Below are 13,547 nucleotides of genomic sequence, written 5' to 3' on the forward strand. Positions count from 1 at the left end.
TCACCAGAAATTAATCGTAAAGTGGGCAGCATTTCACCATAAAATAATCGTAAAGTGGGCAGCACTCACCAGAAAATCAGTAATGTGGGCAGCGGTCACCAGAAAATCGTAATGTGGGTAGCAGTGACCAGAAAATCGTAAAGTGGGCAGAAGTCACCAGAAAATAATTGTAAAGTGGGCAGCAGTCACCAGAAAATCGCAATGTGGGCACTGGGCAGCAGTCACCAGAAAAATTGCAATGTGGGCAGCGTTCAGCAGAGAGGAAGTTCTGAGTTCAGGTCCGCTTGAAGTTCACATTTACATCAAAATGAACTTTATTTGCTGGTTCAAAATATGTATTGGCATTACCAAAGCAAAATAAATCTAGGGGTATATACAAACAGTCTTGAATCTTTGGCTTTTCTTTGTGGTTGTGTAATGCTGGATACACACAGTGCGTTCCCGCACTCGATTTCCCGCTCGATTCCCATCGATTCGTTTATTTCTAACATGTCCGATTTGCATTTCGATGGATCGTTAGGTCGATTTGCATGTAAAGTATGCCAAATCGACCTAACGATCCATCGAAATGCAAATCGGACATGTTGGAAATAAATGAATCAACGGAAATCGAGTGCGGGAACGCACCGTGTGTACCCACCATTAGGGGAGGGAAAGGAGGGCAGAGGTAGAAGTGGAGGTATAATGGTTAAGCAGCCTGTGGACATTATTTGTTTCTCTCAGCTATGGCATGCTGGGAGACATGCCCCCTGATGCATACAACTACAGTAAAATTACTTTGCACAGGTGACCAGCGCACATCAGTTTTACCCATACAAGCGGGAGAGGCCAGCATAATGTTGGATGAGACCCCCCTCTCCATTAATACAGAAGCATATCACACACATAGGCAGGTGTCACTTAAACATATGGGGGATGCTGAGTGCTGTGTGGTGCCATGCTGGGCGCTGTTGCATCTCTATGAGGCATGTTGGGTGTTGATGATGACATGATGGAAGCTGTGGTGCCTGGAGCCTCCATAGGAAGCATGCATTGTTGTGTGTGTCCTCACTGCCCCCCCCCCCCTTCCCAGTAGAACATCACAGGAACTACTCATCTCCTCCATCCGCTCTCCAAGTCTGGAGAAATCCTTTGTAGCGGACGACAGTACTCACTTCTTGGTGGCCGGAGGTGAGTACTGCCGTTGGCTGCCTGGGGGACATCCAGGGCACCCCAGAATAGATCCGGGGCATGTGCCACTGATCTGAGGGACTAGCAACGCCCCTGATTATCCTATTAGCCCAACGTGTTTTGCTGGGGTTACGCATGCACTCCTATGGCAATGCATGGTATATTGCGCATGCACAGAATGTTACCATAGCAATACACACATAACCCCAGTAACGTGTGCTGCACTAGTAAGGTAATATATGCTGCCCGCCTTCCTTTAGTACCGGAAAAATTGCTGTGCACTGCCTGCACATGGGAATTTAACGCAGGGCTTCAGACCCACAGTGTGTAGCGATTGTCACTGTGGATACCTTCTCACCCACTATAGAGTTTCTTCTCTAACTCTAAAAAAGCATAAGTCTGGGATGAAGACTGATACAGTTTTTTGAAGTGAGAGTTCCTTATTGCAGTATATTTGGCACATCCACTTTCTCTCTTTGGAACCTTCCACCCCCTCCATCATACACACCTACACTCCTTCTCTTAGCTTTAGTTTTCATCCTACAGGATGAGATTTTTTTAAATTTATTTTCTTTTATTTTACATTTGGTTCAGGATAGGTAGATAGAATAGCAGACAGCTGTAACAAAACATAAGAGAGTTTGTGATTACTTAAATTCTCAAAAATCAAAGAAAATCATTCAGATTTATTTTCAGATAATGTATCTGTACTATCTTTTGGGATGGAAACTGCACCATAAATATGCAAAAGCAGCAGAGAAGGCTGACCCCACAGATACAGAAGTTTTGGAAAACATCAAAGCTGATCTGGAGGTAGGTAACACTAACACAATGGCCACAATTCACTAAGCTTTATCAAACACTTTATCGAACGTTTGATAATTTACCTCATGGGTAACATCTCATTTTGAATTCACTGAGGTGTCATAGATTTATCAAATGTTTTATTGATAAAATGTTCAATAAATCTATAACACCTTAGTGAATTCAAAATTAGATTTTGCTCATGAGGTAAATTATCAAACAATCATTAAAGTGTTTGATAAAGGTTAGTGAATAAGGCCAATAATGTCTTTTTTAAAGTTGAAACATTAGTAGGTTGTGTAAAGTCATCAACAATTTCCAGGGGGGTGGTCGTTTTAGATCTATCACAAAATTATTTATTTTGACAATGTTTTTCTTTTAGAAGTTTCTTCATTTGTATGGAGTTTTATGAAGAGAAGGAGATACCCAAACAGTTATGTTCACAAGTAATCCACCTACTCTAGCCTATGGTCTACTTATTTGGCATTGTCATTTTGCAGATGTTAGGTAGTCAGACTGTTTCACAGTTCGACGTATACAAACGAACAGATTTTTTTTATGAACCAGAGTTCTCTTTTATTCTTCAATATATTCCTTCAGAAAGCAGGTGATAAACATAGACATAACATCAGACCTTCACTTCACATAAAAATGCCTGACACGTGTTTCACGGCCATAAGCCGCTTCCTCAGAGGCACACCGTAAACAAACATCCGTGGCCTTAGATATAAGGACATCACCGCAATCTGAAGTGTGTAAGGAGAGATATCCTCAGTGCCGATCCCAGTGAGAATGGGCTGCAAGAGTGCCTCTAAGGAAGCGGCTTATGGCCATGAAACACGTGTCAGGCATTTTTATGTGAAGTGAAGGTCTGAAGTTATGTCTACGTTTATCACCTGCTTTTTGAAGGAATATATTGAAGAATAAAAGAGAACTCTGGTTTATAAAAAAAACCTGTTTGTTTGTATACGTTGAACTGTGGAATAATTTGTAGGGGTGGAACCACACTACCTTTTTATCTTGTCACTTATCAGTGGTAGTCAGACTGTTTGCTGGTTGGGGTAAATGAATTCCATGTTCAGTGTTAATGTAAAATCTGGGTATTTCCTCCTCTCACTAGCCTTGAAGAAATTATTCTGTGGTCTTGATGAAATAGAGCACAGTTTCCCAACCCTGTCCACAGGTCCATCAACAGTATATGTTGTCTAGGAAACCACACAAATAAACGGGGGAAGTAATTAGTGTCTATTTACAAGCACTGTGGATTTCCACGAAACATGCCCTGTTGGTGAGCCTTAAAGAGGTATTATCAGCCATAAAATTCAATTCCATGTATCCACTGCACTGTGTTCATGATGCAGCCTGGGACCTTACCCTGCATTGCAAGCATTGCAATCTATTCAGAAATGTTTCTGCCGTAATAAATCTTATCTCAGTCAGCCTGGCTCTATTTGGTTCACTGCCGAGAAGAGGGAAGCTTGTTATCTCCCCTGCCTTATTCCTGCTCCTCACTGATTGGCTGAGTGCAGTTCAGTGTGAAGCTGAAATAGGTTCTATGCTGTGCCCTCATGTGTTTACAAAGTAAGCTAGCCATGGCAGTGCCGATTCTAAGAGGAAAAAAGTAAGGAAGGAAATGACATCAGGACTGGCTTGAGTAAGAGGGAATAAAACTAGAAACTGCCAGAAACAAAATTCTCTTTATCTACTATATAAAATTACTATATAAAATTCACTGAAATAAAAAGGTGGTCAGTACAATACATCTGTTACATAAGTAGAACAAGTAGTTATCTACTTATATATGTCTTGTTTTTATTTTTTTCCTGGCATAGTATGGCTGCCCCTGCTGCTTTAAAGGGAACCAGAGAGGAACGAGGGGTGAAAAAAGGCAAAGATTTTATACATACCTGGGGCTTCTTCCAGCCCCATAGGCCTGAATTGCTCCCACGCCGCCGTCCTCAGCTTCCTGGATCTGCCGGTACCGGGCCCGTCACTTCCGGCGGACGCGGCCAATTGTCCGCATCACAGAGGCTCCCTCCATACATGTACGCATGCGGCTGCGCAGTAAGCAGCCACATGCGTATCTGTATGGGGAGAGCACCCTGTGCTGCAGAGAATTGGCCACGTCCGCCGGCCGACTTGCCGACTCGCGGCAATGACGGGACCCGGTGGCGGCGGATCCAGGCAGCGGAGGACGGCGGCGTGGGAGCGATCCGCGCGTATGGGGCTGGAGGAAGCCCCAGGTATGTATAGTTCATCCTCTCTGGTTCCCTTTAAAGAGGAGCTGTCATCCATACTATCTCAGGAAAAAAAAACAAATATATAAGTAGGTAAATACTTGCTCTACTTACATAACATATGTATTGCACTGTCCACGTTATGATTCCTGTGAATTGTATAAAGGAAAAGTAGAGAATCCTCTAGACAGTTTCCATATTTACTGTGGCTATTTTGAAGCCAGTTGTGATGTAATATCTGCCCTTAGTCTCCTCTGCCTGATTTGCCCGCCCTTCACTATAGAAAGTGCATTGTTTCAGCCTGAGACATTTTGGCCATCAGAGAGGAACAGAGGTGTGGGAGGGGAAAACAAGAGGGAAAAAGGCTTCCGCCAATCAGGCTGCATTAGTTAAGTCTGAGGGGAAGTAGAGAAGCAAAAAAAAGACAACCCAGCATGCCCTGCAACTTGTTTTTTGTGTACCAAATTTTCTGTGTACCAAATAAGAGTCAGGTAAGCTGGGGAATGATCATTTATCAACAAGAAAAGTAATAGTGATTTTAACTTTCGGATTGCCTGATTAGCATCCTTATTACTTGTTTACCAGATAAAAATAAAGAATTGATTTTGTATTTTATGTCCGACAGTTACACTTTAAAGAGACTCTGTAACAAATTGTTTATCTTTATTTCTTCTATGCTATAAGTTCCTATGCCTTTTCTAATGTGGTCTGGCTTACTGCAGCTTTTCCTAATTGCACAGTAGCTGTGTTATCTCTGTTATATGATCTAATCTTCTCTCTATAGTCGGCACAGTCAGGCTGAGGCAGTCAGACTGGAATGTGCAGGGCTGCTTGTGATTAGCTAGAAGCTGTACACACCCCCTGCAGGCTCTGTGTGACTAACACACTCTGCTTAGCTGAGCCTATTAGAAGCTGGTTAGTTTGTTTGTAAACACTGCCTAAAACTGGCAATTACAAGCCAGGTTTGCAGCAGAGAATGGCAGAAACAGCACAGAGGGGACCAGGAGCACATAATGAATAGAATGGTATGCTTTTTATTGTAAGAATTTCAGAGTACAGATTCTCTTTAAGGACTGGGTTGACAGGGGGGTCAACTCATGTGGGTTTGATCAGTGGGAGATATGGGGGGATGCTCTCGAGTGGCGAAAACTGTTCTAGAGTAAACAAAAGAATATTGCGCTAGTAGCTTCCTCATTTACCTTTGTATATAAAATTGGCGGGATAAATGAGGAACCTTCACAGAAATATTAGCCTCTATTTTTGTCTAGTTACAAGAGATCAATACAACAAATACAATAAAACATTTTGACTATGACATTTATTACAAAAATCTAATTTATCTTAAATAGAAAGAAAAGTCGAACACCTACATCCTGGCACTGGATGGAGACACAGACTTCCAGCCTTCCGCAGTGATGCTTCTGGTGGATCGCCTCAGAATGTACCCCAGAGTTGGTGCAGCCTGTGGCAGAATCCACCCCACGGGAATAGGTAGAGGAAACTGTCATGTTTAATTATTTATCTTCCTTCCTGATATATCGTTACTCTAGTTTTGGTTCCTGTTTTGTAGCAAATTTTTGTTTTGCAGCAAATAGTTTGAAATTGAAATCAAGATAAATTTGAATATATAACATATTTTTTGTAGGATGTAAAACGCTCTGGACTATAAGACGCACCTAGGATTAGAGGGCAAAAACCAAGGGAAAACAATATACTAAACCTAGTGCATCCATGGTCCAGGAGCATCTTGTAAATGTTCTCCACCAATTATTGTGTCCCCATGTGTTCTCCTGTGTCCTCTTCTGTCCCCCATGTGTCCTCTGTCTCACCTGTGTTCACCTCTGTGCCCTAGTTGGCTCTACTGCCTGTGTCCCCTCTCTAGGCCACTTCCACTTTGCCCTTAGTCCTAAGCCCAAGTTTCACTCCTACTAGATATCCTAAAACACACTGCCTCTAAGTATATTTATTGTTTATTGTATAGTACCCAACCTCTTGTCCCCCCCCCCCCCCTTATTCATTTACATTGTAAGCTCACAAGGGCAGGGCTTTGATCCTGAAGTAGGGATGGTCGGAAGCGCTTATTTCTGATATTGTGGAAATTCCAATTACTGCCAATGCCGATGACTGTTTCTGTAGATTTCTGAGGAGTCTTTTTTTGTTATTTTTTGCAATCTATGATTGGTCCAATGCTTCTAAGTTCTGTGATTAGACTAAAATTACTAAGTTGTGGTAATGTGGTATTTTTGCAGCAATCCGATTTCTGATCAGAAACCCGCGGAATCCAAATGAGCATCCCTTTCCAGAAAACATAGAAGCCATCCTAGTATAGGGCTCTATAAAGGAAATATAGTACATCACAAAAAAAGACAGTTCAGATTACATGATAGGCAAAACCAGGTTAGTCAACTAATTCTTCTGATATGACTAACTAGTTCAGAGCATAGAAACAATACTTTACATTTTTGCCCCTCACCTCAAAGATTTTTTATTGTCTTCGTTAAAAATGTGTTTTTTTTTTTGTTTTATGTTTTTTTTCAACAGAAATTATTTACTAACCAACTAGTGAATCCTCATTCATTGTTTAGGACCTTTGGTTTGGTACCAGAAGTTTGAATACGCCGTGGGCCACTGGCTGCAGAAGTCTTCTGAACACGTCTTTGGCTGTGTGTTGTGCAGTCCTGGATGTTTCAGCTTGTTCAGAGGCTCCGCACTAATGGATGACAACGTACTGAAAAAATACAGCACAAAAGCACAGGAGGCATCAGAATATGTCCAGTATGATCAAGGTGAGCCTTAAATGGGAATAGACAAAGAAACTCTCTTAGAGGCACCCTTGATGATATAAGCTAGTTGTAATTGTTAATGAGAAGTGTAACGTCTTACCTTCTCAGAGGAGCAAACCATAGGTAATAGAAAAGATACATTTATTGATGCACATAAGACAAATGCATTTCACGACTCTCAGCCCGGTGGTAAATTGCAAGTGCCTAGGAAGATTCAGTCAAGATCATGGGCGCCTAAGATTCTTAAAGGGGAATGACCTCTTATCTTTGGGGGGGTTAAAGTAAGCTAATTTTAAGACATACACCACAAATGTCCTACCCAAATATAAAAAGGGTGATTGAGAGGGTATATACATCAAAGTGCCAGACCCCCATGAAAAAAAAGGAAGGGAAGGAGTAGAGATTTGGATCAAGTTAAACTAGTTGAATGAACCCTATCACAATAGACCCTCTTAAAGGGGAAAAGGCAAAACAAATATGGAAATGTGGGTCTAGATGACGTAGTAAAAAGTCATATGCTGCAAATGTCTGTAAATACAATTAAATTAAAAAAGGAAAACAAGAGATATTTTAAAATGGTAACAAGGTAACCTGGCTTAAACACATGTATTACAAAAAGTCCCTTCAAAAGGTAAAAGAGAAAAAAGTGTATGTGTATGTGTGTGGTGTGTGTGTATCTGTGTGTGTACGTGTGTGTGTGTGTGTGTATGTGTATGTGTGTGTGTGGGAGCTGGGAAAAAAGGGCGCAGGCAGCTAGTGGACAAAAAGGGCGCCGCCATTCACTTCCATAATAAATAACGTTTAATGGGCGCCGAGCAGGAAAAAAGGGCGCCGGAGCTAAATAAAGTTTACAAACGGCGCCCGGAGCTAAATAAAGTTTACAAACGGCGCCCGGAGATGATTAATGATTTATAACTGAGCTTGTGGTGATTTACGTTTATAAAATGCACCCGTGCCGAATAACGTTTATGAAAATACTAAACATATTTATCTTATTTAAATAATTAAAACATTATTTAAAGTTTTATCCCTTACTGTTTGTAAAACATTATTATTCACAAAATAAAGCGATCAGTACATCCACAATTAGTAAAACATTATTATCCACATAATAAAGGGGGGTCTTAGGTTTAGGTACCACCAGGGGGGTCTTAGGTTTAGGCACCACCAGGGGGGTCTTAGGTTTAGGCACCAACAGGGGGGTCTTAGGTTTAGGCACCAACAGGGGGGTCTTAGGTTTAGGCACCAACAGGGGGGTCTTAGGTTTAGGCACCAACAGGGGGGTCTAGGGGTTAGGGGTAGGTACAGGGAGGGTTACTTAGGCACCAACAGGGGGGGTCTTAGGTTTAGGCACCAACAGGGGGGTCTTAGGTTTAGGCACCAACAGGGGGGTCTTAGGTTTAGGCACCACCAGGGGGGTCTTAGGTTTAGGCACCAACAGGGGGGTCTTAGGTTTAGGCACCAACAGGGAGGTCTTAGGTTTAGGCACCAACAGGGGGGTCTTAGGTTTAGGCATCAACAGGAGGGTCTTAGGTTTAGGCACCAACAGGGGGTTCTTAGGTTTAGGCACCAACAGGGGGGTCTAGGTGTTAGGGATAGGTACAGGGAGGGTTCTGTGTAAGAGTAGGCTTAGGTATAGTTTTAGTAAAATTTTTGTAATAATTACTAATGTTTTACAACACTTATTACGAATGTAGTTATATTTATATCATCGTTATAAAGAATATTTTCAGATTTTATTATAAGAACAAACCATAAATGAAGGTTATTCACAATAATATACAATTATAACAATTAATCATATATTATCGTTATTTTAATAAACGTAATTCTAAGTTTCACTTTTGAAACAGGGAAGATTAAAGTTTTCACAATTGCCGATTTCATAAACATTATTTAATGATTTATAAATTTGTTAAACTTTATTTGTAAACGAAATATAGCACACTATTTTTATAAACCCTATCAATGATTAATTATTATTTAGAGTTTACACCCCGCGCCCTTTTTGTCCAGGCGCCCTTTTTGTACGTACGTGTGTGTGTGTGTGTGTATCTGTGTGTGTGTGTGTGTGTGTATCTGTGTGTGTGTGTGTGTGTGTGTGTGTGTGTGTGTGTGTGTGTGTGTGTGTGTGTGTGTGTGTGTGTGTGTGTGTGTGTGTGTGTGTGTGTGTGTGTGTGTGTGTGTGTGTGTGTGTGTGTGTGTGTGTGCGTGTGTAGTGTGTGTGTGTAGTGTGGGGTTTGTGTGTGTATGGGTGTGGTGTGTGTAGTGTGTGTGTGTGTGTGTGTGTGTGTGTGTGTGTGTGTGTGTGTGTGTGTGTGTGTGCGTGTGTGTGTGTATGTAGTGTGTGTGTGTGTGTGTGTGTGTGTGTGTGTGTGTGTGTGTGTGTGTGTGTGTGTGTGTGTGTAGTGTGTGTGTGTGTGTGTGTAGTGTGTGTGTATCTGGCAAACCTTTTACTTTGGTTTTGTAATGGGTAATTAAGTGTTGATGCTAGAGGTGAGAGTTGGGATAGAATCTCCTCTGAACCTCATTCATCCCTGTTTTGCTTGTTTTAGATTTTTAATCCAAAATTATTGGTGAAGCTTGGGGATGGACATTTTGGAGATTCTGTCCCTCTAGTACCTCTAGTAGGAGCCTGAGAACAGCCTGAGAACAGAAACTGAGGAGAGTTGCCAATATGTGATATCTGGCAAGGGAAACAACTGAGGTTGGTTGTAATGTGTTTACCTTCCCTGCTCCAGAAAGAAACTAATACAAATTATTTGCATAGAGTTGAGGTTTCACATTCGTTAGGATAAAAGTATATTTTTCCTGGTGGTGTAGTGTAGTGGTTAGCACTCCTGCCTTGCCAGACTGTGTCCCTGGTTTGTATCCCAGCCAGGGCACTAGTTTGTATGTACTGCCAGTGTCTGCATGAGTTTTCTACGGGCACCCTGGTTTCCTCCCATATCCCAAAAACGTACAGTTAAGTTAATTAGCTTCCCCCTAAATTGTCCCTAGACTACAATACATACACAGACATATGACAATATTAAAGAATAATAATCAATTTATTGTAACTTTTTTTTTCTTATAACTTAAATATGTTTATTTTCTGTAAAGCAACTCTTGCACATTACACAAATCCTTAACCTCTGTACCGTATGGCTTAGGGGAAAGTTTCAGTATATATAGAAACTATAATTAGCTAGTCACAGGTGTAAAACTTTATGGCAAAAAAAAACAACCTAACGGAAAGTTTACATTTATGACCCTACTTGTTTTTCCCTTTCTGATCATGTGGCAGGTGTACTCTCTGAAGAACTAGCTCCCTTTGTAGTAGACAGAGGTACAGTAGCAGGAGCAGCAGAAACTGTAGAGATGGTCAATTAGATGCTAATACATCTGGGTTGATGCAACAATTATGCTTATTTTATGCTAATGACTGCAGATTAGGATTAAACCAATTAAATTCAACAGCTGCTATAATTGAGCAGTGCTGATAAGATCCTTTTCGGGGGTCCTAGTGCTGGAAGGGGGCTGCAGAGGAGGATGAGAGAAGCATCTTTAGGATCCAGAGGCTCTCCCCCTCCTGAGATAAGTACCCCCTAGGGACACTTTTTCACTACAGGCACACTTTTACTCCCACCCAGATTCTAATGTATGCATCATGACACTAATATTAGTGCAACAAGTACAGTAGTATGTTGTATGTACCACAGGTAGAGTAAGATGTCCTTTTCTTTGGGGTACAGGTGAAGATCGCTGGCTTTGTACATTACTTCTTCAACAAGGCTGGCGTGTGGAGTACAATGCTGCCTCAGATGCCTACACCAATGCCCCACAGGAGTTCCAAGAGTTTTACAATCAGAGGAGGAGGTGGGGTCCCTCAACCATGGCAAACACTTTGGATTTACTGTACACTGGAAATGAGACATCAAAGAAGAATCCATCCATTTCCAACTTGTACATCATCTATCAGATACTAACCATGGCATCTTCCATTTTAAGTCCAGCCACAGTGTGCCTTATGATAGCAGGTTGAGTAAAGCTATATTATTCCATTTGTTGTTTTGCCTCTGTTATACAGTGAAACCTTGGATTGTAGAGTAACTTGGTTTAAGAACGCTTTGCAATACAAGCAAAACATTTTGTGAACATTTGACTTGATATACATCACGTCATCACAATGAACAGTTAGTTCTTCTCCGTTTACCGCTGCCGGATTGTACTTATTTTAATCTCAGTGTAGAGATGTGCAGAGTCACATTTCCATGAAATCCTCAAAAGTAAATGTCATTGGAGAAGTTCCTTGTTGGGTTGGGGCAAGCCAACAGATGCCAATGTTTCTGCTAGTTTTAGTGAGAGTCTTTTTTACATTTTTTATTTTATACCATTGTATTTGTACTATAACTTTTTTTGGGATTGTGGAACAAATCAACTGGGATTCCAGTAATTGTTATGGAGAAATTTGATTTGATATAAGAGTGCTTTGGATTACAAGCATGTATTATCTTTTCAAATTCAAAAATATCTGGTGTAGAACCAATCTTGGCAAGTCCAATCTGATAAAGATTGGCTTTTACAGAGAAATAATATTTTATATTACTCCAGGTCAATTTATTTTACATTTTTTTTAACTTGTTATTTGTTAAATTTGTTTGCTACTAATTAGTACTGCTGCTGTAATGTGCATTTATGGCATTTATGGCCACTTGTCACTAGGGGGCAGTGTGAGACAATAACAAAGGACTTATGCTTTCAGTTTCCATATTTTCTGCTAGCAGAGAGACATCAAAGCATTCCAAGAATTTACAGCACAAAGCGTTCTGCCGACTGAGGCCAAAAGCAGTGTATGAGTTGCTAATGAGTTAAATGGGCAATCCTGCCGCATGCACTGTATGTGACAACAATTTCAGAGTTTCTCATCCAAAAGCTTTTGGAGCGGATGTACCATTGCAGGACCAATGAAAGTTAAAACAGATGCACAGGTTTTATTGGAGAGACAAATGTAAACACCCTTCATGTATTTAAGTCCTTCTTTGTGTGATATCAGATGAGCTGCTCACTGGAAAATGTGTGTACATGGTGGAAGGGAAGGCCCCACTTTGACTTCTAATTGTGCTACAGCTTATAGAGTGTGCCCTAGTGGCTGCTGCTCTGATGTTTTGAGTCTGCCAAGAGAAAAGTGCAATATAAATGTTCTATGTCTTCTCTTGAAAGAAACCACCTCTTTGAAATATAAACCCATTTGACCCTTGGAAATCCATTCCTTTTTATGGGTACCATGTTGTTACTTACCAAAATCAATTTGAGCTTAAAGTGGAATGTTACTCACGTGTTGTCACTAAAATCTTATTTACTACTCTTAATTACATAAAATAACATTTAAAAGCATTCCCAAGTATTCCATGTGTGTGATATTGCTTATATTTACTGCAGAGAACAGTAGAAGCTTGCTTATTTATCTCTTGTCTTCGGCAAAGGCAAGAGTCCCCCCGAAGAATAGACATATTATCTTGGCAGCAGTTACATCACTTCAGCAGAAAGGGAGAGGAGAAGAGGAGGGGACAGAGTGAAAATGTAAACACAGGGAGATTTTTACCTTTGCTGATGACAAAAGATAAGCAAGCTTCAACTGCTGATTGAAAATGAATAATTTTACAGAAAGGGAGTATTTGGAAATGCCTTTAAAAGTTCTGTGTAACTAAGAGTAGTTACTGAAATTTTCATTTTTGGAGTATAATACCACTTTAATACATGATACTTGTACACAGCAAATGTTGAAAAAAAATAATTAACAGGTATATTGCTAAACTGAAGTCCTTCTATTTCCAGGTTCATTTTCTTTCATGTTTCACTTGGATGCCAATACCAGCATTATAGTGGCCATTATCCCTCCAGCTTGCTATGTTGGAGTTTGTTATCTGGCTAAATCCAGCATTCAGATCACAGTGGCTGCGTGGCTTAGCGTAGCCTATGCCTTCATGATGACCGCTACCTTCCTTTGCATCATCGGTCAGTATTTGAAAGTTTACAATTAAAGAGGAACTGTAACCAAGAAGTGAGCTTCATCCTAGTCAGCAGCTGATACCCCCATTCCCATGAGAAATGTTTTCCTTTTCTTAGACAGATCATCAGGGGGCTCTGTGTGGATGATATTGTTATACAACCCCTCCCACAGTGATGTCAGCACCTAGGTGTTGACATCACACTGTGGGAGTCTTGTTGCATTGTGGGAAATAGCAGCTGTTTCCAACTGCTAATACAGCAGCATCTTCTTCCACAGAGATCACCTGTCAGCAGTAAACATGTTGCCATGTAATACATTTCAGAATGTAAATCAGGGAGAGGAATTATTTTACAATCGGCAATCACTAACTAATCTATATATACAGTATATAGAAACAGATGTGTGTGTGTAGCGCGTGTGTGTGTGTGCGTGTGTGTGTGCGTGTGCGTGTGTGTGTGGTGTGTGTGTGTGTGTGTGCGTGTGCGTGTGTGTGTCTGTGTGTGGTGTGTGTGTGTGTGTGTGTGTGTGTGTGTGTGTGTGTGGGTGTGTGTGTGTGTGTGT

General features: G+C 40.9%; 1 protein-coding gene and 1 long non-coding RNA gene across 3 annotated transcripts in view; one reads left to right on the top strand and one right to left on the bottom strand.

Moving 5' to 3' along the window:
- The window catches only part of LOC137524327 (chitin synthase chs-2-like), an 84,667-nt gene that overhangs the window by 39,370 nt on the left and 31,750 nt on the right, over positions 1 to 13,547 (top strand). For both annotated transcript variants that reach the window (XM_068244059.1, XM_068244060.1), the window contains 5 exons: positions 1,867 to 1,983; positions 5,561 to 5,702; positions 6,797 to 6,997; positions 10,729 to 11,013; positions 12,812 to 12,991. In XM_068244059.1, coding sequence (XP_068100160.1) covers positions 1,867 to 1,983; positions 5,561 to 5,702; positions 6,797 to 6,997; positions 10,729 to 11,013; positions 12,812 to 12,991 — 925 coding nt within the window. The remainder of the gene's footprint in view (positions 1 to 1,866; positions 1,984 to 5,560; positions 5,703 to 6,796; positions 6,998 to 10,728; positions 11,014 to 12,811; positions 12,992 to 13,547) is intronic.
- Positions 6,774 to 13,547, bottom strand: part of LOC137524328 (uncharacterized) — a 44,180-nt gene continuing 37,406 nt past the window's right edge. The window contains exon 3 of the long non-coding RNA XR_011022659.1: positions 6,774 to 6,939. This is a non-coding gene — a long non-coding RNA (uncharacterized lncRNA). The remainder of the gene's footprint in view (positions 6,940 to 13,547) is intronic.

Source organism: Hyperolius riggenbachi, chromosome 7, assembly GCF_040937935.1.
Source record: "Hyperolius riggenbachi isolate aHypRig1 chromosome 7, aHypRig1.pri, whole genome shotgun sequence".
Lineage (NCBI taxonomy): Eukaryota > Metazoa > Chordata > Amphibia > Anura > Hyperoliidae > Hyperolius > Hyperolius riggenbachi.